General features: G+C 35.7%; 1 protein-coding gene across 2 annotated transcripts in view; it reads right to left on the minus strand.

The window, feature by feature from the left end:
• Window positions 1-25,142, minus strand: part of JMJD1C (jumonji domain containing 1C) — a 315,974-nt gene that overhangs the window by 163,222 nt on the left and 127,610 nt on the right. For both annotated transcript variants that reach the window (XM_044239615.1, XM_044239611.1), the window contains exon 2: window positions 20,358-20,522. Coding sequence is in view for 1 of the 2 variants with exons in the window: in XM_044239611.1 (XP_044095546.1) it covers window positions 20,358-20,522 (165 nt within the window). In the remaining variant the exon portion in view is untranslated. The remainder of the gene's footprint in view (window positions 1-20,357; window positions 20,523-25,142) is intronic.

Raw genomic sequence — 25,142 nt, forward strand, 5'->3', positions numbered from 1 at the left:
AGCTCTTGGTCCGGAAGAAAGATAGGTAAAGATTCTGTAGTTTTGTTCAGCATTCTGTCATAACTTCTCCAGTTACTTACTCAAAGAAGATAGTATATGCTCTTTGCTCTTGTGCATTTATTTTAAACAATGATATGGGTATAGCGTTAAGAGGCAAGCAGACCCAGTTTTATCTGGACTACACAATGACGAAGTTTCAAAACTAGCCGATTGAAAGCCCAATAAAACCGTAATTTAGCAGAAATAGCAGGCTACACGCATCACTGTTTTCTAAAAAAAACTCATCTGGTACTCCAAAATTACTCATATGTTCTTCAAATATACTATATTTAAATGAGGACTCCTTGTACTTCAATGAGAAGAGGAAAAACTAAGCTTAAAAACCATTTATCTCACATTTAAAATTATAACAGTATCAGATTTACATAATCTATATATTATAGTACATAGCAGCGCTATATCATAGTAAAAGGACTGCAGAAGATTTTATCCAAATCATATATACCACCACTACATACATATTCCTTACCACTACTTCACAGATTACAAAACAGAAGACAACATTCATCTGCAAGCACAACATATGTCAGAATACCAGAGATTTCCTGGCTTTACTCATTACAAAGTGGGAGACAGAGACATTTCAAATGATAAAAATAATTCTAAATCTGTAATTATTTCTTCAACCAAAAGAGGTGAGATCTCATTTTATCACTCTGAAAATGAATTACTTTGATATGTTTTACCTCTAACCCTTCCCTGAAGAAGAGAAAAGACCTTGCAAATCATTCCATTCCTAGAAATCCCTAGTTGAGCTCTAAGGTTAGCACAATCACCTTTGAATTTGCCCAGTTTACAAATATCACAATGGTTTGATAGGTACCTTTCACGGTTCATATATCCACTTCAACTTTATCACTTTACAATATCAAAATCACATTTCACTCACATGCATAATAATCCTCTAGCTTTAAAACAAGATTTTTGGGAAAAAATGTATATGTTTACCAAGAAGGGAAGAAGAAAAGTAGGATAGGAAACTCTAAAAGGACATATAACAACTGGTTAATGACAGATACCAATGGGAAATACACAGAAGAAAATGAGAGAAAATTATCACTTTTAACCTTATGTAACTCACAATTATTTAAACTTTCTAGTACACAGCTGCTTCGGACCTGTGTTACATAATTATATGTCTCAGTTTACTCATCAGCAAAACAGGGATAATAAAAGTATCTAACCTCAAATGAATGATGCAAAAATTGAAAAAAATAACTGGAACTTAGTAAGCTTTCAAAAATTAAATAATGTTATATTACTATTACTATCTATTACATGCAATGAAATAATAAAAACACAATATAAATTATGTTTTCAAAAGGCAAGTCTAAATACTTTAAAAACGTATCAGAAGAGATATCTATCTAATTTATTTTTAGGTAAGCTTTATGCCCAATGTGGGGCTTGAACTCACAACCCGCATATTAAGAATCATGTGATCCACCAAATAAGCCAACCAGGCAGCCCAATCTATATTTATTTTTCATAGAATTCTTCACAGCTGCAGTTAAATAACTGTCAGATAGCAAGGATCATACTTATTAGATTCACAATACTTGCATAATGCTTATTAGCACACAATAAATGGCAAAGAATATTTACTGAATGAATGTAATTGTCATGCAACACATTCATGATGCTGCTGCATTTTATTTGTAACCATTTACCAATTAAAAGAAAAAATATATATATAATAAAAGAGAATCTACTTCTGTAAATAAGTAAGCATTTTTAGACTGCTCAAAACAAGGTAGACATTTTCCCCCCAAAAGCTGGGGAAAAAAAAAAAAAAACCTTCTAGAATTAGAACACATGGTAGACATGGCAACCACATTTCTGGACAGGAAGAAAATAGAATCAACACTCTCCCATCTTTATTTTACATGGCTAGCTGCTTTGGACTGCTTCAAATTGTAAGAGCAACAGAATGAAATCTGTAGCAATTCCAAGCATAACAAAAAAGATGAACAGATATGGAAAATACCTGTAATGGAAAGATCAAATAATCAAGTAAATGATTCCAAAATAATTTTAGTATATAGAGAATTTTCATAAATTATATTCTGAAAATAATAACTCACTGTGGCTCAAGAAAAGGACAAAAACAAAAAGACCTACCAAGTATGAATACCCTTACAGAGAAAAATTAACTATTCTGAAAAACAAATTGTAGTTAATTGCAACTAACGCTATTTTTGGTTAAAACACTGAAATGTGACAACCCAAAATATACACAAAAAAAGTAAGATATATCATGGATCAGGGTTAGAAAATAAGGAAAAAGGCAAAAAGAAAAAAAATTAACTGTGCCATTCAGTAATATATAATGTGACCCCGTTACTAAATCTAAACAAAAATAAGATTTCAAAATGGAAAAGCCCACATTTGTATAAAAAATAGATTCTTTTAAATACTTTTAAATTGGGGCGCCTGGGTGGCTCAGTGGGTTAAGCCGCTGCCTTCGGCTCAGGTCATGATCTCAGGGTCCTGGGATCGAGTACCGCATCGGGCTCTCTGCTCAGCAGGGAGTCTGCTTCCTCCTCTCTCTCTCTCTCTCTCTCTCTCTCTCTCTCTCTCTCCCTCCCTCCCTCTCTGCCTACTTGTGATCTCTCTCTGTCAAATTAAAATCTTTGAAAAAATAAATAAATAAATAAATACTTTTAGTTTGCTTTTGATGATTTCAAATGTTAAAAGTAAACTGTTTTCAACATTAACTGTGGCTGGTGCCTTAAAATCATAAATTCTTTTGCTTCTTTTTCCACAACTTTTCTGATTTTAATATTAAATGAGTTCTTTTAATGTCTTAAGGAACAACATTATGGTGGTACTTGTATACCTACAACTTGGCGCACTGAAGTTAGGAGTAACAAAGTAACAGAGAAAAGAAATGCTTCTGGGGTTTGATACATAATTGCTTTGTTGGTTTCTTCCCAATTTTATTTATGGCACATCTTAAATTTATGACTCTGAAGCATATCCTGCTCAATTTGACACCAGTCAACAAACATGGAAAGCAAAACCCAAAATTATGGATTAGGAAAAATTTAGATCTACATGTCAAAGGTATTCAAACCTGGAAAAAAATTAAGGTATTTAGAATACTAGTTCATTTCTTTTCTCATATGATTTTAGAAATATTGATATATTAAAAATACTATTTTGAAAGAAGAGGTTTAACATTGAAAACATGAAATTCCTTTCAATTCATAACCACATTAAAGTGCCATTCATTCATTCATTCATTCATTCATAGTTACTCAATAACTGTATCAGTTCCTGTGTCTATACTGCATACATTTTACATATACAATTTTTGCCCTCATTCAGGCAAAAAGTTAACCATAAATCTCATTAGGTTAGTATATACTACTTATATACAATTTTTAAACTATGATCAGGCCTTAGATGACTGGTGATCCTCAGATGACTCAGTGACCTTAGTTTAGTCCGTTTCACACAGGTTTGCTGTGATTTTGATAGGATCTCTGGTGGGCCTTACTACAGACTGAATGGGTGGAATTTTAACCATTCTGACTGGAGGATCCTTAACAGTATTTCTTATTCTTTTCTCTGGCGACCTTCACTTTCCCTGAGAAGACAATTCCCTAATCATTTCCCTAAGGGTTTTGGCTAGTAACATTCAAATTACAGAATAAAGGAAAAAGAGCTGAAGGAAAATAAAAAAGTTGCACCACTTAGTGAAAGGATTATCATGTAGTCCTCTCGTGTCAAACCAGAAATACTGATGCAAGGGTCCTTAAAGCCAAAACCTCTGGTGCTCAGATTCTTGAGAGACTGTATCCCCTGTTTTCCATAAGGTGAGAAGGGTTGGCTGCTTGGCGGAGAATATGGGGAATACTTAGAGGCTACTTCTCTTCATATCACCTGTCAATTAACCCCTCCATTCTCAGCCCCATCAATTACTTCTACTATGCAAAGCATATGGTGCTCCAATTTTTGAAACTTTCTGGGATCTGCTAGCATTCTCTGCTGATACTTATCTTTCAGTTTTCTTGAATCTCATTAAGTGGGTCACTGCTTCTCACCCATATTCTAAAACTTCTTAATATCTTATTACTGTTGTCTCCTGTTCTCTCTCCTTTTTAACTTTTATTGTTATTTTGGTGCAGTTTTAGAGTAATGAAGATAAACATGTTTTCCACCAGGTACATTTATTCAAGTATCACTTAGATTATTTAAACAAAATAAATGACAAACTCCGAGTCTCTTTCCCACCACTTTACTCTACTGCTATAGTAATCTACCTAAAATAGAAAACTGACGGTTCAACCCACGTGTTGTAATTCAATGACTTTCTATTCTGTACAGGAGGAAATGTTCAAAATCTTTATTGTAACACAAGACTATTTATGGTCTGTTCTGTGTTTGCTCTTCCTTACTTCATTTGCTGCCACTCCACCACAATTACTACAAATTACGTTCCAGCTTGGCATAAATTCTTGGGATTTCCCAATCAGAACCTCTTTTCTCACAAAATGACTTCTATACCCTTTTCCAATCAGATGTCAATTCAGCACTTAAAATCACATCAAGGGTAAATCTCTGTATAGCTTTTTCTTCTCTCCCTTGCCAAGCGAGGTACAGCTTTCCTACTTCTCCCATTTTTATAAACTTTTATTATATCATTGATTGGTTCATTTTCTACCTGTGTATCTCTCTCCTTACTCTCTGGACTTCTTGATCAAAACTTTTCAGTTTCCTCCTGGTTATATCCGCAAGGCCTTAAATTATCTGATCAGGGATAAAGTGAAATGAGAATTATTGGGGCACCTAAGTGGTTCAGTCAATTCAGTGTCCAACTCTTGATTTCGGTTTAGGTCATGATCTCAGGGTCATAAGACTGAGCACCAAGCTGGGCTCTGTGTTCAGAGTAGAATCTGCTAAAGATTTCTCTCTCTCTCTCTGCCCTTCCCCTCCCTCATTTTTTCGCATGTGCTCTATTATAATAAATAAAATCTTCCCCAAAAAGTGAAATGGGTATTGTTTTCCTTCTAAGACTTTCCCTAGAACAAAGCTGACGGAAAAATACAAATGCTATTTCCATTATTTTTCTTAGCAAATGCAATAACTGGTAGGGCATATATGTTTCACTACAGAAGAAAAATCATTAACTTGGAGATAGGAGTTTGGGGTTCCATTTCCAGTTGTGCTAACTAAATTGACAATAAATGTAAACGAATCAGCTAACACAGTTACCCTAGATCTTCCTCCCCCCCCCCCGGGAAAGGGAGAACATTAAACTGAATAATGATAGTAACACCATGACAAAAGGCTTTTATAAAGCATTTTACATATAATATATGCTTGTATAGTAAAGAATTAACCTAATCCAAAGATAGTCTGGCCTCAGCCCTGGGATACTGGGGAGGGGATCTCTTGGTCTATGGGATGTCCTGCCTAACTGGCATGTCTATTTGCCTAGAGGCTTTATTCAAGGGACAATCTAACTATGTGATTTATGATGGGAGCTCTGGGCCACACAGTATCAGCTGAGACCTCCACAGAAGTGATAACTAAAGGTATGAGTCTGACCTCTTGGGAGGGGCTAAAGACTAAAGGTCAGTCATGTGAACAGTATGTGATCAAGCCCCAATAAAAACAATGAACAGAAAAGGACTGATTGAACTTTCCTGGTTGGCATTAATCTGCACAGTGTCACACACTATGGCTGAAAAGAGGTAATACTGTTTATGACTCAATAGGAAAAGATGAACAAGAGCTTCATGACTGAACTCCTATTGGCCTTTGTACCCTATGACTCTTTCCTTGACTGATTTAAATTTGTATCTTTTCTGTTTAACAAGCTGTAGATGTGAGTATAGCTGTTTTCAGACAGCTCTCTGAGTCTTTCTGGCAAATTATCAAACCTTAGGGATGCTGGGACTACCTTACGGTGGTTTTGGGAAGCCCCTGAACTTAAAATGGTGTCAGAAACTAGGGCAGTCTTATGGAGACTATTCTCTCAAAAGGTACAGATGGCCAAACCCACTGCAGCTGGTATCAGCAAAATAGATGCTAACCTGCTGAACGGTGTGGTATGGGAAGAAAAAGAATGAGAGGGTAGAAGATGACAAACGCTTTATTTCTGTGTGGCCATAAGGCCAATCCATGATATGGAAGTATAACTGTACTGTGATCAGTTACTAGAGAGACAACTTACCAATGGAATTTAGAAATGGTGGATCTAAGTCCTAAGGGGTCAGCTCACTAGACATACAAAGAAATGCAAAATTTAAAAAAACTAGCTAACTATACAATCTCTTAATTACTATTATCTCTAAGAGCTAATGAGAAAAAGTAAGGGAGAGTGTTGGGGCAAAGCCTGAAGCTGAGCCAAGCTTGGGTTTTAGCCAGAACCAGCTAAAGCCGCTAGTCACAGATCTACTTCTGTAGGGAAAAGTTATGCTGAAATAACAGATAATAAAGATTTTAAGAGAATAGGGAAAGAGAAAGGCAAGAGCCAAGACACTCATCCTGGCTGAGTGAGAGTCTTTCAATGGTTGTTAAGAAATGGGACAACTGAAATGGACACCGATGGATGTCAAAACAAAGATCTTACTGCAGCACTCTTAGAGTTTGGGAGAACTGACCAGAGGAACTTCTAGGGTCCCCAACATTAAAGAGCCCTAAATAAATCTGCTTTATTCACTCCAGTTTGAGATAAACTTAAAAAAAAAAATCAGGAAAAGGGAAGATGACTATGAGGAACCTCAAATTTTCTGAGCTAATGTTTCCATAATCTAAACAAGATTACAGATGAGAATGCCTGAGTCCCCTAGCCAAAACCCAGCTGGGGTCCAAAGATCAGAAGCACATTAAGTAGGTAAAAAAGGGCAGAGAAAAAGATGTTTTTGGGATTCCTTGCTATGGGAGCCCCATGTACTAAGGATATAAATCTACTGGTAAAATCCTAATGGAGGCTACAGTTAGATTAAGGGGATATAGAAATATAAAGGTTAATATAATTAAGTAAAACATTTAGATGACAACTGGAGTGTTTGAACAGACTTTATGTAAAGTAAGCTGCATCTCCTTTACCTGAAAATATTACTTATATCTGACTGGGGAAGGTTTCTCCTACTTAATACTATTACAAAAGGCTTATAAAGCCATTATAAGGGCAGTAGTGATTGGACAGGTTAAGTGGGAACCAACAAGAACGCTCTAAACCACACACACAAGTTAATTTCAAATAATATAGAAAAGAAACTGGACAAATTCTGTGGACAATAGCCCTGTGAACAGGACTCTCAAGTGCCAGTATCCTTTGTCTCCTATTTTTTAAGCTATATCTACTATAAAGGATACCATTTGGGAAGAATCTCTGGATATGGGTCCTATTGGGCTAATGGACCATGTGATCTGTAACTTCTGGCAAACTGACCACTAAATAAATTGACCAAATGCTTAAAAAGGTCTTTATTGATAATACCGAAAACATAGTAGTGGCCATGTCCAACATGCCACAATATACTATGCACAAATTGCTATCACCCTTACTTTTGTTTTTTGTCCATCCTGAGACAAGGAAGAAGAACTATGGGAGGCTTTACGGCACAATCTAAATTATATCTAGGTGTAATTACTCATCTATCTTAGTACAAGGACCCAACATTTTAGAGTAAAAAAGATGCATCCTAACTGTACTCTATTAGAACACGATGATAATAAAATGCATGGTAGATTCAACAACACAGGCACACAAAACAGAAAAGGACTTTAGAGGATAGTGGTACTGGTTTAGTCATTGTAGGACAAGATGAATTTGCTTTTAATGAGTAGTGGCATTCAGAAGATGACCTACTAAATAGAATAAGCAGATTAGAGGGAGGAAAAAGCAAGGTATGAGAATCAGCCTATGAAGATAATGGGTCAGGCAAACTCCAAAAACATTTCCAACATTGAGAAAGATCTGTACTCTGACCTAAAAGGGCTTTCGGACTGTTTTAATACAGACAGAGAGTATAGTAGCCAGGGACAATGGCCCTCCATCTTAGATACTAAGGCTCAAGGGGCACACCTAAGGGGATTTTATGGACCTCCACACCTATGGAAGTTCTTCTGGGGCAGCTGTATATACATTGATGCACTGTGTATGACTGCTCTTACCCCCACGACCAATCGAAATAAAACATACCTGCCTCCTAATAGAGGCAGGAACTAATCTGAATATATCATATGCCCTCCCTTTGGAGAGAGGTGGGTCCTACAATATACAGCACAATGGGAACCAGTCTTCGTACAAGCTTGTGGACTGAGAATTGCTTTGTTCCAAACTGACTTGGAACCCAGAAATAACAGAATAAGGGCCAACTGTAACTAATACAATTGTATATGGGTAAGAGTTAATTCTGTTGAGGAGGCAGATTCCTCTGCAATTCTGACTAATCTGTTCTTTAATGAAACTGAAATGTATTATGAACATACAGCAACTGTAACCAACATGTAACAATGACATGGTTGGGAAGATTCACAACCAATATAAAAAAGTCTAAAAATAAAATACTGGTGATAATCAAATGTATCAGGAGATTAGGTTAAAGCCTTCTCAGAACACAATGCTGATAGAAAAAGAATGACCTGAAGAAAAACTACATTTAGCTAGCCATCAGTTAATTTCTATGCTAAGTTTATCAAGTGATAAGTTTACCATAAATTACAAGTAGCAGTAAATCATGGGAGCAATGAGTAACAAAATTAATACAAGAATATGCAAATGTATGAAGTGGCTTTATAAGTCAGAATAACTATTTATTCATATCTTTCCCTACTCCACACTAGCTCCTCCAAATGTTGGGCATATTGATAATGTTGTTATTGTTACGACCATAAATGTTATACAAAGTACAGATAACCCGAAAAATATGCTGTAGGAGAGCACAAGCCAAGGGCTAGGGGGTGGCCTGTCTAGTGAAGAAGCTTCATTATAACCCAAGAGTTCTGGCCTAGATGTCAGTTACTAAGAGGTGATCTCTAGGCCTTTGGAATGTCCTGCTTGATAAGAGTCTTTGTTTGCCTGAGGACTTTGGCCATTGAACAGTTTAATAATGCCATTTATGATGGGGACTTTGGGCATTTCAGTATCATAAGTTACAACATCCAGAGGAAGTGGTAACTATAGGTATTAGTCCAATGTCCAGGAGGAAATAGTAAAGTTCAGGTATGCAGACGTATGTAAACATATCCAACAAAAACTGTGGACGGCAAAGACTTGGATGAGCATCTCTGGTTGTTAAAACTCTGCGTAGTGTTGTACATTGTGGCTGGAAAGACAGATTGATGTCCACGACCTTATAGTCCATGTTGTGGACCCTTCCTATATTCTGCACCCTATGCATCTCTTCCATTGGCCAATTTTAATCTTCATCCTTTCTCTGCAATAAACTGTAGGCACCAGAATTACAGTTGTCAGTGAGTTCTAGGAGTCCTTCTTGTGACTTATCAAACCTAAGAATGGGTTAGGCTAACCCTCAAACTTGCAATTGGTGTAAGAGAGGGTGGTCTTCTGGGGATTCCCCCTAAAACTGTACAGTTGACAAAATCATTGCAGCGCTATACTGAGGATTTTATTTATATACTTTGCTGCTTAACCCCTTCACAATAACTTTATATAGCAGGTACTACTATTATGAAGACAGTGAGACATAGAAAAAAATAACTCAAGTTCATCCTGCTATTAACCACAAATGATACAGTAGGCATTTGAAGGAAGAAATCCAACATCAAGACTTATGTTCTTAATATATTACACTACATTCCTAGATAACTGTTAAGGTTCTCTTTTTCAACAAATACATTGTCTAAATCTAAGACTAGAAGATTTCTAAGGTCATATCAAGCCATGTAAATCTATGAGCAAATAGTAATTAAGATGGACTTAAAAACACACCTTAAATAAAGCATCATTATATTTTATTTTGTTGTTTGAATTGTTATTTTTATTAGAAACATTTTAGGATTTATTTATTTTAGTGAGTGATTGAGTAGGAGCACAAGCAGGAGGGGCAGAAGGAGAAGGAGAAAGAATCTCAAGCAGACTCAGCATGGAGCCCAATTTGAGATATAATCTCATGACCAGGAAATTAAAACCTGAGCAGAAAGCAAGAGTTGGATACTTAACTGATTGTGCCACCTAGGCACCCCAGAAAGTTTTAATTCTTTGTACTGTTAAGGATATTATGGAGTTCCTGGGTGGCTCAGTCACTAAGCATCAGCCTTCAGCTCAGGTTACCATCTCAGGGTCCTGGGATCAAGCCCTACATTGGGCTCCCTGCTGTGCGGGAAGCATGCTTCTCCCTCTCCTACACCGCACCCCCCCCCCCGCTTGTGTTCCCTCTCACTGTGTCTCTGTCAAGTAAATAATTTTTTTAAAAAAAAAGGATATTAATTAAAAATGCTGTATTAACAAAACTTAAAATGTGCTATCAAAGTATATTAACAGAAGACAAAACAAATCTGCTAAAAGAATTCATTTGAAGAAAATCATTTCCAAAATAAAAAGTACATGATAAAGTCAATATATTCAATTTCTAATTTCTTGGTAAATAATAGCTGTGTCTATTGAAAAGACAAATTACATCAGGCATAACCCCATCATTCTAAAAAAATGATTTTAAATAGTTGGTAATATTTTCTAAGTATATAATTTCGACACTACTATAATCAAGACTTTTACTTGAATTTTATTTGTCCATGCTTCTCTCAAGTATTCATAATTATGATTTTTTAAAACATGCATAATATCTGATTAATTTAACAACATTCCCAAATTGTGATAGGACTGTAATGAACATCTTTCTGCATATAACATTTTGCCTTTCTTATTTGTATCTGCAGGCCTAGCACACTGACTTGCTCACATAAGGTGTCAGATAAACATTAGCTGAACTGAATTTAATTTTCACTTTTTAAAACTTGTTTTGTAAGCATAATTTCCTAAGAGAAGAATTAATGAATCAAAGAGGATTAACTTCCTTATGGTCCTTAGAACATAATACTTTCCCCCAAAATAATATTTATGATCCACAAGAAAAGGATAGATGTGCTCCTTCACTGCAGTCTGGCAGTATTAGCTTTTATCATTTCTTTTTTATAAGTCTTTATTTATTTGACAGAGATCACAAGTAGGCAGAGAAGCAGGCAGAGAGAGAAGAGGAAGTAGGCTCCCTGCTGAGCAGAGATCCCGATGCCAGACTGGATCCCAGGACCCTGAGTTCATGACCTGAGCCGAAGGCAGAGGCTTTAACCCACTGAGCCACCCAGGCGCCCCTAGCATTTATTTATTTATTTATTTTTTAAAAAATTTGATTTTATTAATTTATTTGCCAGAGAGAGAGAGAGAGAAAGAGAGAGAGCGCGAGCACAGGCAGGTAGAGTGGCAGCAGAGGCAGAGGGAGGAGCAGGCTCCCCGCCGAGCAAGGAACCCGATGTAGGACTCCATCTCAGGATGCTGGGATCATGACCTGAGCCAAAGGCAGCCGCTTAACCAACTGAGCCACCCAGGCATTCCTCATTTATTTTTTTAAAAGATGTATTTATTTATTTATTTGACACACAGAGATCACAAGCAGGCAGAGAGGCAGGCAGAGAGAGAGAGGAGGAAGCAGGCTCCCTGCTGAGAGGAGAGCCCGATGCGGGGCTCCATCCCAGGACCCTGGGATCATGACCTGAGCCGAACGCAGAGGCTTTAACCCACTGAGCCACCCAGGCGCCCCAGCTTTTATCATTTAAAAAGTTTGATACCTTACTACATAAAATTTGATCTCATAAAGTGTTTTACTTTGCAGAGAAACAATAATCCTGAAAGTATAGTATCTTTCCTACTGCTTCATTATTTACCAAAGTACTAAGAACTGTAAAACTATTAATTCTAACTCTGGAAACTCAATTATCAATATGTAAAAACTATTTGTTTCAAAGTTCATAGTTGGAATGTGGCACAGGTTCACATTTCAATAAAATTTGGTTGATGTTGTAATCTAAAAACCAAGTTTGTCAATGTAACAGCCAGATATAAAGGTATTTTGTTCCAAAGAACAGTGAAGTCTATTCTAATTTGAAAGGGTTTCTTTCAGAACAGAGAACAACTAAAAAGTCCTTTCACTAGACAAATAATCTAAAGGCAATATATTGATAAACATTTACATGTTTATGATCTAATCACAATTCCTGATCAAACCAGAATGATCTATCTGATGAAGTTGAAAAGTTGCACTGGGAAGAAGGAGAAGTCTGAGTTTCCTAAAACTCACTACAGAAAATCAGATAAATTATTACAGATTAGAATACTTAGTTGGCAATAAAATTATAAATTCTTTCCTTCTGCATCTTGAAAATAACCCATTTTGGGTAATTCTACATCTCCTCCTCTCTTCCATGACAATTTAAGATCTCACATTTGCATTTGATTAGAATGAGGGCATCTATTATAAGCATTTTAATTATTTGTCTTTACTACTATGTTTAAAATTGGTAACTTACTTTTTTTTAAAAAAAGATTTTATTTATTTATTTGACAGACAGAGATCACAAGTAGGCAGAGAAGCAGGCAGAGAGAGAGGAGGAAGCAGGCTCCCCACCAAGCAGAGAGCCCAACTTGGGGCTCGAACCCAGGACCCCGAGATCATGACCCAAGCCGAAGGCAGAGGCCTTAACCCGCTGAGCCACCCAGGCACCCCGTTAACTTACATATTTTTAGCACAGCTGGCTGATTATGCTTTCCTGTCATTTGACTTTAGTATAAAGTGATACCCAGGAAACTTGCTGTATTTCCCAATAAAATTCTTTTTCAGTAACTGGGGTAGAATAAATTCATCATATCACATCATAAATAAGCATTCATTCACTGTCTAAGATGGATAAAGCACTGAGCTAGACTTCTAGGAATGATTAAAGATGACTAAGACATGACTCCTGTTCTCAGGGAACTTACAATCTAGTAGGGAAAGACAGACATGCAAACAAATAGGTATAATACAAAGCAGAGGTGCTGGTTGTTAAAACAGACATACAAACAAAGTTCTACAGGAAAAAGGGATGGTGAAATTAATTCTGGTTGGGGTTATCTGGAAAGCTGAGCCAGCAGAAAAGTAGTAGAAAACTCTGCCCCTTAGAAAATGCAGCAGTGTTACAGCCCAGCTGGGTTAGGGTCAAAGCCCCACTCCCCACAGAAAGTTTTCCTAAAGGAGATGGAGCCAGGGCCCTAATCCAGTTAGGTAGGTTACTCGTTGATTTCAATTATGAATGCCAACACTTTCTTTCCCTCGTGCTGATAAATGTGATTTAATGAGTATTTTATTTTACTTAAAAAATGAAATTTAACAATATATTAAGTAACTTACATAAAAATGTAAGACACCTTAGCTTTCATCATCAGAATAGCCTCAGGTGGTACCCTGATTATACAGAACCAAACAAAAACAAACAAACAAACAAACAAAAGACATGACTTCAGCATGTTATATAGCTGGTGCTCCAATGTATGTTTTGCTATTGATACACTGGGGAAAAAAAAGATGAAGAGACAATTCCAGAGAACTGGGTATTATCCCATATTTTGTTGAAGTTTTAATTTTTAAAATAAACCTTAGAAAAGGTTAATGAGACTACATGATTCTTTTGTTATGTCATGATTTCAAGAACCAGCAGATACACTGCCAGTTTCGACTGATTTCTTAGAGTAAGCAGACAATATGACCAATGTGTAATATTTAACAGGTACCACACGAGGGGTCAAACAACTAGAAAGAGGATAATACAAATGTATGTTTAAGTACAAAAGAACATGAAAGCAAGCATCATGTACACAGAATTAGAAACATTAAATGTGTAGAGAATTAAAGACAAAAATATTAGTTTCTGCTGTTTAGTACCCCCCACTGTGTTTAATTCTATTTTCATCTCATAAGTAACCCTAAAATTTCTCAGATTTGTAGATAAAGTATTTTGTTATATGAATTTTAAAACTCTGAATTTCATAACTACTGCTTATAGGTATCATCAAATTAGCTTCATTTTAATGAACAGTAGGGAAATGATACAATCTCAGTTGTGTGTACTAAACATAAATGAAAGTTGGTAGAAGTCTTATGAAACCTAATGGTTATTTTCTAGAGTATATCAAGCATTTTCATTTCAATTATTTGTTCCATTAATTTTTACAACCTCCTGAAACAAAGAAAGAAAGGAAAACTCATCCTGACTGTCTGGATTAAGGAAGATATCTCAATATATAGATGTCCTTTAAATATAAACATACAATTCAAAAAGTCTTGCTATCATAAAATTAGCTGAACAAACTGTGAGACAAATACAAAAAGCATCTTTAATAATGTAAAGAAAGCTTATAACAAATATTAGAAAAACACAACATCCTAATAATAAGTAATCGAAAAAAGACAATCACAAAAATGCAAGTTGCTAATATGAATATTCATCCCACTAAAGAAATACAAATTAAAACAATAAAATAGTATTTTAAAATACCAAATTAGCAGATATAAAAATTAAAACATTCACTTCTGTATTCAAATTGTAAATGTTTGGCTTTTAAAACAAGATAGTCTGAAAATAAGTTATCAATGTTTGTGGAGGTGGGAGTAAGGTGGAGGATTAAGTGAGATGAAAGCACTCACACACTGAATGGGGACAATGGCCAGTAAGTATTTGTGAAGAATATCAGGAGACTTTTATGTATTTTTTTCAAGTTTATAACCTCTGACCATTAATTCTACTACTATGAATCTAAATTTTTAAAATAATAAGAAATGCAAAGACTTACATTTTTATCACAATAATATTTATCAGTTATTTATAATCACAAAAAAATTAGGAACAATACCAAATATTAGGGCAATGGACCATTATAGAATAAAATATTATGTAGCCATTGAAAACTTAATACTTGTGAGGAGGAAAGAACACATTGAAATATCAAGTAAAACAAGCAGGATCTACAATTTTAATGCAGTCTTAGCTAAAACTATGATTAGAAAGCAGAGATTTTATATCCTGCTGTTTATTTATTAGTTTTAAGATATGGGAAGGCACATAAAATCTTTAGGGACTTCTATATATAAGATCATATCATCTATAAATAGAAATAATTTTACTTCTTCCTTTCCAATTTAGATGCTTTTTTTTTTTTTCTTTCTCTTGTCTACCTGCTCTGGATAGAAATTCCAATGCTATGGTGACCAGAAAAGTACCCTCTTAGTCTTATTCTCAATCTTAGAGAAAAGCTTCCATTCTTTCACAATTGAGTACGATGTTAGCTAAGCAGAAGGATATAAAATCAACACATAAAAATCAGTTGTGTTTCTATATTCTAATTATGAAAAATCTGCAAATGAAATTATTAAATTCATTCCATTTACAATAGCATCAGAAAGAGTAAATTAGGGCACCTGGGTGGCTCAGTGGGTTAAGCCACTGCCTTTGGCTCAGGTCATGATCTCAGGGTCCTGGGATCGAGCCCCGCATCAGGCTCTCTGCTCAGCAGGGAGCCTGCTTCCCCTTCTCTCTCTACCTGCTTCTCTGCCTACCTGTGATCGCTCTCTGTCAAATAAATAAATAAAATCTTTAAAAAAAAAAAAAGAGTAAATTACTTGAAAACTACACAACACTGCTAAAAAAACTTAAAGAAAACATAAATACATGGAAAGACATCTTGTAGTCATGAACTAAAAGGCTTATTATTGTTAAGATGCCAATACTACCCAAAGTAATCTACAGATTCAATGAAAGCTCTAACAAAATCTCAAAGTTTCAGGCTGAAGTAAAAGTATCCATCTTGAAACTCATATGGAATTCCAAGGGATACCGAATAGCCAAAACAGTCTTAAAATAGAACAAACTTGGAATACTCACATTTCCTCATTTCAAAACTTACTACAAAGCTACACAGGGTCCCTGGTGGCTCAGTCATAGTTGAGCGTCCCACTTACGATTTCAGCTCAGGCCATGATACTGAGGCCTGCAAGGGGCTCTGCACTAAGCGAGGAGTTGGCTTGTGATTCTCTCTCCCCCTCTCCTTCTGCCCCTCCTCCAGAGGGGCATTCTCATACACTCTCTCTCTCCATCGCAAAATAAATAATCAAATCTTTAAAAAATTTCACTACAAAGCTATGGTAATCAAAACAGTGTGGTACAGGCATAAACACAGGCATAGACTGATGGAAAAGAGAACCCAGAAATAAACACCTGCATATATGGTTAAATAATTTTTGCACTAGGTGCCAAGACCATTCAAAAGAAAAAAAGAAGTCTATTCAACAAATGGTAATAGGAAAACTAAATATCAACAAACAAATGAAAGAAATTGAACACTCACCTAATACCATAAGCAAAAATTAGCTCAAAATAGAACAAAGGCCTACATATAAAGCCTAAAATAAGAAAACTCCTACAAGAAAACATACAATAAAAGCTTTATGATATTGGATTTGGCAATGATTTCTTGGATATGACCCCAAAGGCATGGGTAACCAAAAAAATAAGTAAACTGGACTTAATGAATATTAAAAAAATTTTGTGCATCAAAAGATACTGTCAAAAGAGTAAAATGGCAACCACAGAATAGAAGAAAAATGTTCACAGAATCTATCTAATAAGGGATTAATATCCAGAATATATAGAGAACTCAAAGGACTAAACAAATAAAAACAACCTGATTTAAAAATGGGCACAACGATGGGGCACATGGGTGGCTCAGTGGGTGAAAGCCTCTGCCTTCGGCTCAGGTCATGATCTCAACGTCCTGGGATCGAGCCCCATATCGGTCTCTCTGCTCAGTGGTGAGCCTGCCTCTCTTCCTCTCTCTCTGCCTGCCTCTCTGCCTACTTGTGATCTCTGTCAAATAAATAAATAAAATCTTAAAAAAAAAAAATGGGCACAATGTGAACAGACATTTCTCCAAGGAAGATAAACTAATAGCATATAAGCACAAGAAAAGATGCTCAATATCCCTAATCATTAGGGAAACATAAATCAAAACCACACCTCACACCCATTAGAATAGCTATTATCAAAACCTACAACCAAGTATTGCCAAGAACGTAAAATAGTACAGCTGCTGTGGGAAAACAGTATGGCAGTTACTCCAAAGTTTTAAAAACACGACTACCACATGATCCAACAATTCCACTTCTTCAATTCTCAAAAGAATTGAAAAATCTCATTGTTCTCAATGAGATATATGTACACCCATGTGCATTGCAGCATAATTCGAAAGAGCCAAGAGGTAGAAGCAACATACAGGTCCTCCAACAGACAAATGAGTAAATATATTGTGGTTCATACATAATGAAATATTATTCAGCCTTTTAAAGGAAGGAAATTCTCATACCGGCTACAACATAAAAATAAACCTCACAGACATTATGCTAAGTGAAATAAGCTAGTCATGAAAAGACAGATACTGGATGGTTCCATCTTTATTGCGATTGTCAGGGCAGTCAAAATCCTAGCCACAGAAAATAAAACGGTAGTTGCTGGGAGTTGGGAAGAAGGAAAAATGGAGAGTTGCTATTCAATGGTTATAGAGTTTCAGTTCTGCAAGATGGAGTAAGTTTTGTAGGTGGATTATTGTACAACAATGTGAATATACTCAATGCCACTGAACTTTATACTTAAAAATAATTAAGATGGAAAATTTTATGTTAGGCATATTTTACCATAGTTTTAAAAATTCTTTAATTCTATGGTGTGAAAAAAAGCAGAGAAATACTTTATAAGAAAATATGTCAAAATATTTCATGCTTGGTGATGAAAATAGAATGATTTATGATTTTCTATTTTATACCACTTAGCATTTTCCAACTTTTTAATGTGTACCTTTTTTGTTTAAGAAAAAAAAAGCTGAGAGGCGCCTGGGTGGCTCAGTGGGTTAAGCCTCTGCCTTCGGCTCAGGTTATGATCTTGGGATCCTAGGATCAAGCCCCACGTTAGGCTCCCTGCTTAGCAGGGAGCCTGCTTCCCCCTCTCTCCCTGACTGCCTCTCTACCTATGTGTGACCTCTCTCTCTGTCAAATAAATAAATTAAAACCTTAAAAAACAAAGAAAGAAAAAGAGCTGAATTTTAAAGAGATTACATAATTAAATATTTTGTGAGGTTAAAAAGGTTTTCAACAGAAATAAATTTCTAAAATAATGACAAAAATTATTTTAAACAATATTTTCTGATTAAAATTTTCCCTAAAATCAGTAATTTATGAACATACAGAAATTCACCTTGATTTTAGTAATTATCTCTAAGACAGGGCAAAGATTTTTTAAAGTTCTATTTATTCTTTAACTATGATACTGAGGTATACTTCCTGGTACTGTTGTTATTGCTTCCTCGTATTGAGGCTTTTCATACAAGATTCACATGAATGTCAAGTTTTAGCCAACTTTTTTTTAAAAGATTTTATTTATTTGACAGACAGAGATCACAATTAGTCAGAGAGGCAGGCGGTGAGGGTGGTGGGGGGAAGGTGAGGGGGAAACAGGCTCTCTGTTGAGCACAGAACCTGATGTGGGATTCGATCCCAGGACCCTGAGATCATGATCTGAACTGAAGGCAGAGGCTTTAACCCACTGAGCCACCCAGGCACCCCAAGACAGTTTTTGAGTTAAAGTTTATAAAATTAAAAAAAATGTTAGTCATGGCTTTAAAATCTCCATATTAACAATTCAATATATTCATCCAACAAATATTTCTTAAAATCTAGTGGGTCTCTGTCTTCAACTCGGGTCATGATCTCATGGTCCTGGGATTGAGCCCCACATTGGGCTCTCTGTTCAGCAGGTAGCCTGCCTCCGCCCCTCTCTCTGCCTGCCTTTCTGCCTACTTGTGATGTCTCTCTCTGTCAAATAAATAAAACCTTTAAAAAAAAAATCTATCATGGATAAAATTATCTTATTTTTTTGCTAAACCATTCAAAGTATCTTACCAAAACTATAGCTCATAGATAGCAGCTTCCATCTTTTGAAATTATATATATTTTCTTTAAAAAATATAATTAGTTCATTTCATTCTTTTTCCCTCCCTGCATTTTCTTTTTAACCACTTATCTCCTCAGATTTTTAAAGGTCTAACTCATTAAAAGAGAAAATGTATAAACAATACAATTATTAACAAGAAAAACTATTCGTATAGTTAATTTATGTTAAAAAATATCTGAAAGTACCTATTCTCATGGTATTTATACCAAATACCTGCAGTAATGTTTTAATGGCTTTAAAAATATTTCTCAGATATCACTGTAAGAACATTATTTCATTCAAACATATACAGCCCAGTGGTTAAACAGATATGGCTTTCTTCCTAATAGAACTATCTTACTTGGTTAGTATGTTTCTCGTTTTCTTTTTTTTAAGTATGCCTTTTTTTTTTTTTTAAGTAATCTCCACACCTACTGTGGGGCTTCAACTCACAACTCAAAGATTAAAAGTTGCATGTTCTTCTGATTTAGCCAGCCAGACTTCCTTAGTATGTTTCTTGAACAAAACTCTAATTTAAACTAGCTGAGTATTTTTTAAAATCTGCATTTCTTAAATAGAACATTTTCTGATATGAAGTAATTTTATCTATTATGTGAACATACAATTTCACATTAAATATCTACTATCATCTACAATGAATTCAGTCAACTTTTATTAATTTTAATAAACCAAGGAAAATTACATGCTATTGATGCTTATAAAAAGTACCCTCTTATTGTCTACTTACAAAGTCTCAAGCTTGAAAAACTTCCACATTATACACAAACTAGTCAACTATGTTAGTAACCTTTAATCAAATTTATTTATATGTTTCTTCTAACTGGATAGATTAAACTATTTCTAGGCTAAATATTCTAAAGGAGTACTAACAAAAAGGACACATAAAATTGTTTAACAAAATAAAAGCCAGGGTGCCTGGGTGGCTCAGTGGGTTAAGCCGCTGCCTTCGGCTCAGGTCATGATCTCAGAGTCCTAGGACGGAGTCCCGCATAGGGCTCTCTGCTCAGCGGGAAGCCTGCTTCCCTCTCTCCCTCTCTCTCTCTCTCTCTGCCTGCCTCTCTGTCTACTTGGGATCTCTCTCTCTGTAAAATAAATAAATAAAATATTTTTAAAAAAAAATTTTTTTTAATAAATAAATAAATAAAAGCCATAGTTTGATATTTCTGTCAGATACTTCAGAGCCTCTTCAGGAATAATGTATGATCACCAAGATAAATCTGAACTTACATCCAGTTCTTGTTCCTTTAAAAAAAACTGAGAATGTTTCATAAAACAGGAATAGATCTTACCAATGCAGGCCACTGAATTTGTTTGCTCTTTGATCCCTGAGTCTGGCTAGGGTCGATCCTTCTGGCCCAGATTAAGTGGTATTCCACCAAGAAAGTTGAAAAATCTTCATATACTTTAACCCACTCTCGTTTATCCCATTCAAGATCATCAAATTCCACATACACCTATAGAAAAGAAAACATAAAATTCCATAAGCAATGCAGAATGTGACATATACACATTTTTTTAAAGATTTATTTATTTTAGAAAGAGAGAGAATTGTGGGGGGAGGGGCAGAGGGAGAGAGAGGTCTCAAGGAGATTGTGAGCGGAGCACAGAGCCCCATGCAGGGCTTGATCTCATAACAATGAGATAGTGACTTGAACCAAAACCAAGAGTTGGATGCTTAACCAACTGTGCTACCCAGGAGGCGCCCCCCACCTCCACCCTCAAGTAAGTTACTTTAAAATAAAGGCATGGAGCTGAATTAGAAAAGACATTAACAAAATATATTATTTGAATTAACATTTCTCTTAAAATCATTACTTAACTTTCTCATTAACCACATCAGAACTCCCTACTTGTATGTCAAGAAGACTGACCATACATTAAGAAAAACAAATTACACAATATATTGTCAGTACAGACTGGTTGATACCTACTACAGACATACTAAAGACTATGTGGATGCTGATGATTCTAGAAGCAGAGATTGGGAAATACTAAATATTTTAGGCTTTGCAAACCGTGTAGTCTCTGTCATACTTGTCTACCTCTGATTTTAGAGTACAAAAGCAGCCACAGATAACATGTAAACATATGGGTTTGGCTTGGTTCCAATAAAACTTTCCTTACAAAGACAGGTGGTAATTCAAGAATGGTTCGACATTTAACAGTCAATCAGTGCAATATACCAAATTAACAGAATAGAGGGGAAAAAATCCTATGTGATCATCTTGCTTGACATAGGAAAAGCATCTGACATGCTCAACATGTTGCAGGATAAAAATCCTCCAACTAGGAATAAAAGGAAACTACTTCAAAACAATGATGGTAATACTGAAAAACCCATAACAGCATACCGAGTGGTGAAAGCCTAAAAGCTTTTCCTCTAAAATAGAAACAAGGATGTTAATACTTGGAAAACCGAAACTGGCTTGCTTACACCCATTCAACCCCCTTCTTCTCCCACATTCATCCTTTTTCACTCAATATCTAAGATGATCTCTTCATAGAGGTGTCTTCCCTACTACATTCTAAGTTTTACTGGAGGCATTCTTGTTTTCTTCTTCCACCTATCTTCTGCTCCCTGACATCTCAAGTGTTTCACTTTCCTCTCATTTAAGTCTGGTTTGTTCTTCTGCCTTCACCCAAGTTCTTCCAGAATGGTTATAAACCCCCTTTCACAGACACTTACCTCTGCACTCCTACAAGCATTTATTTTTCATACAATTTATTTAGTATATAATCAGATTCTGCCCTATATTCCTCAAATATAATGAGAATATTTTTATATGATGGCCGAAAAATCACTGAAGGTGAAGCTGTTACAGCATCCAGTACAGTGCTGCATACATGCAAAGTATTTAATAAATATTAAATATCTCCTGACTCTTGAAATCACTAACTTTTAAACATGGACACAAACTGGTATTATGTTTGGTTCTGAAGTCTTTCTGCTCCTGCTCATTAGGAAGCTAGTTAGATGTACTTACCTGTTAGAATTGGGAAAGAAGAATATACTGTTATCTCTGCCAAGTCAGAGCAGGAGCCCAAGTCAAGGAAGGAGCCAACAAAACTGTTGCCTTCTAAAAATGGACCCTAAGGGGTTGAGCTGAGGTCTACCTGATGTTATGCAAAGTTTCTAACTATATCAATTTCTCTACCATTAAAATCTTCTAATAGTATGTAATCACTAAGTTGTGGTGTAGAAAAAAAGTGGGCTTTTGAAAACTACAGAAAACTGAAGCCAAGACAATGCCCAGGAAAATCTGAGTGCTATCTTTGTTTTCTCCTCACGGACAATAATACAGTCTTACTGACAAGATATTTCAGTCAAGAACCTAAAGAGCCAACATTTTAAACATTTCCCTACCATAAAGGGCATTAACTCAATGTAAAATATTCCAGATGCAAAACCCCTGATAACAGAATTGAAGTTTTCATCATGAAGTGAACTTTCTAAACTCATGGCTTATCTTGCATGAACAGTGTCACTGACAGTTTTAGGAATCTACCAGGACCCTGAGTACAAAGGAAATGAAATTCTTTTCCTTTGCTGTATAGCCAACTTACCTTCATATTATCAAAACAGTGAAGTGTTTGAATGTCAATAGATAGATAAACACTAAAATAAGCTAGTCTGTTACTGTTTCATGGATTCTGGCAAAAGACATGAGTCTCCTAGGATCTTATTACTTACAGCAAAAGCTACTTATAACTTACAGCAAAGTCAAAGTGGGCTGCTTGTGTTGACCCCTCATGCCTCCTAAGATCCACAGAAAGGATGCCAAGAGCCCAAACATGAATACCTATGCACACAGAGAATTGTGTCACAGAAGAGGAACACTGATCTTGGCCGGGAGAGGGGAGGAGGAGGTCCCTATTTTATAATAAATAGAAGCAAGCCTACTATTTGGAGAAGTTATTACTTCCTCTTTCATTATTGTTCACTGCAATACATCTCTGAGAAATGGCCCAGGTAAAGAGTGGTCAGGGTTTCCCATGTCTGGTATTATCTAGCAAGAACATGCAGGGATGCTCAGTGCCCATGCTGGATTCTCAATACCAATACAGCTAAGATTTTGCATCCTGGCTAACTGAATGAGTATTCTAGCTTTATGGTGTATTGGTATGTATGTGGGGTGAGGCATAGTTTCTATCAATCTGCAAACCTACCAAAACACTGTATATACTTACTTGGTTTTTTAATTTTATGTTACTTTATATTGACTCCCACTTCATTCACTTCTATTGGGTACTTCAGCCTGCTTATTTCCTTCTAACTAAAGATACAAGATCCCTGAAGGTAAAGATTAGGGTTCTTTTTTGCATCTCTAGTATCTGGCATGGTGCCTAACAAACTAAAGCACTCAGCAAATATTGTGACAACCCAGCACTGTGTAAAACATATAACGAGTATGAACAAAGGACTAATTTGGGAAAAAAAAAAAGGGAAGAAAGAAAAGAAAAATAGGTCCTAAATACAACATGAATACAGTTGCTTCACTTACTAATTAATCACTGCATTCATAATTATGTAGGAAAAAAATGGAAGATTTCACTCAGCAAACACTTCTGACTGCAAACTGAAAGCCTAACATTATGAATAATAGGAATTCAGAAATAAGAGATATACATCAAGAATTAACAGCTATGGATATTGTAGTGATTACCATAAGAGTGAAATGATATGAGAAAAAGGCTCAGTAAAATAATCCTTAAAAATAATTATTTTCATAGTGAACATTTGGTAAGTAACTTTTTTTAGCCCAAGATACGAAACAAGTGATTTCAAAGAACTAGTCTCTAGGTAATTAAAAGACTGTCACATATTTCTTTTAATACATTGTCTTCTACAACAGAGCTCAACATGCACAAATTCTCTGTTTTATATATGCATAAAGCAGACACTGAAAGAAAAGCTGTTAAACTGTCAGAGGAACCACTAGCAAAGATGAAGGAAGTATAAGCAGCAGTCAAGCAATTCAGTTTCTGTTATGTGGCCCCTTAAAATTAACCTAACCTTTAAGCCCTTCAAACACAGGGCGCCTGGGTGGTTCAATCAGTTAAGCACCTGACTTCAGCTCAGGTCGGGATCTTGGGGTCCTAGGATAGAGCCCCATGTCAAGCCCTACATCTGGCCCCTACATGCTCAACAGGGAGTCTGCTTCTCCCTCTGCCTCGTCCCCACCCCATTCATGCTCTCTCTCTCAAATAAAAACAAAATCTTAAAAATAAAAAATAAACCATTCAAACACAATTATTAGAGAAATGGAGAATGTCTCGTTTCTCCTACATAGTTTGACTGCTTGAAAGTGGCTAAAGGATTCTGGTCACTTGGACACCTACATATACAAAATAATAGCACATTAAAGCTAAGAATTATTATTTTTATCTAAATTGTAATTTCAGCCCTGCCACTTTAAGACCTCTCAGCCACAATCTTTATCTGCAAATGTTATACAGTTAATTGGGAAAAGTAATGTGGGAACAGTAAAAATATTAGCTATATAAAAATCTACTAATGTACCAGTTTGAAAAAATATTTCAGATTAGTATGACAGGCAGTTTTCGAGCTAAAATTCATCAATAATTATCACAAAATTTTTGAAGGATCCTTAGATAATCCCTTACTTATTTTCCTAGAACTATGAAATAAAAATAATGACCATTAACTAGGAAAGCTTGTATTCTCTCACAATATACTATTTTCACTGATATATATAAAGAAAATTAAAATTACACAACTTGCCACTGTGAAATCAAGTGATTAAAAACAAATTTAGGGGGGGCGCCTGGGTGGCTCTGTTGGTTGGACGACTGCCTTCGGCTGATGATCCTGGAGTCCCGGGATCGAGTCCCACATCGGGCTCCCAGCTCCATGGGAAGTCTGCTTCTCCCTCTGACCTTCTCCTCGCTCATGTTCTCTCTCACTATTTCTCTCTCAAATAAATAAAATAAAATCTTTAAAAAAAAAAAACAAACCAAATTTAGTTCTTTTTACCTTGATATCAATAATACTACTAATATTATCACACCAACGTGGTATCACCTTTTTAGGCACTCTAAAAGTAAGAGTGATC

This window comes from Neovison vison, chromosome 2 (assembly GCF_020171115.1).
Source record: "Neovison vison isolate M4711 chromosome 2, ASM_NN_V1, whole genome shotgun sequence".
NCBI classification, from domain to species: Eukaryota; Metazoa; Chordata; class Mammalia; order Carnivora; family Mustelidae; genus Neogale; species Neogale vison.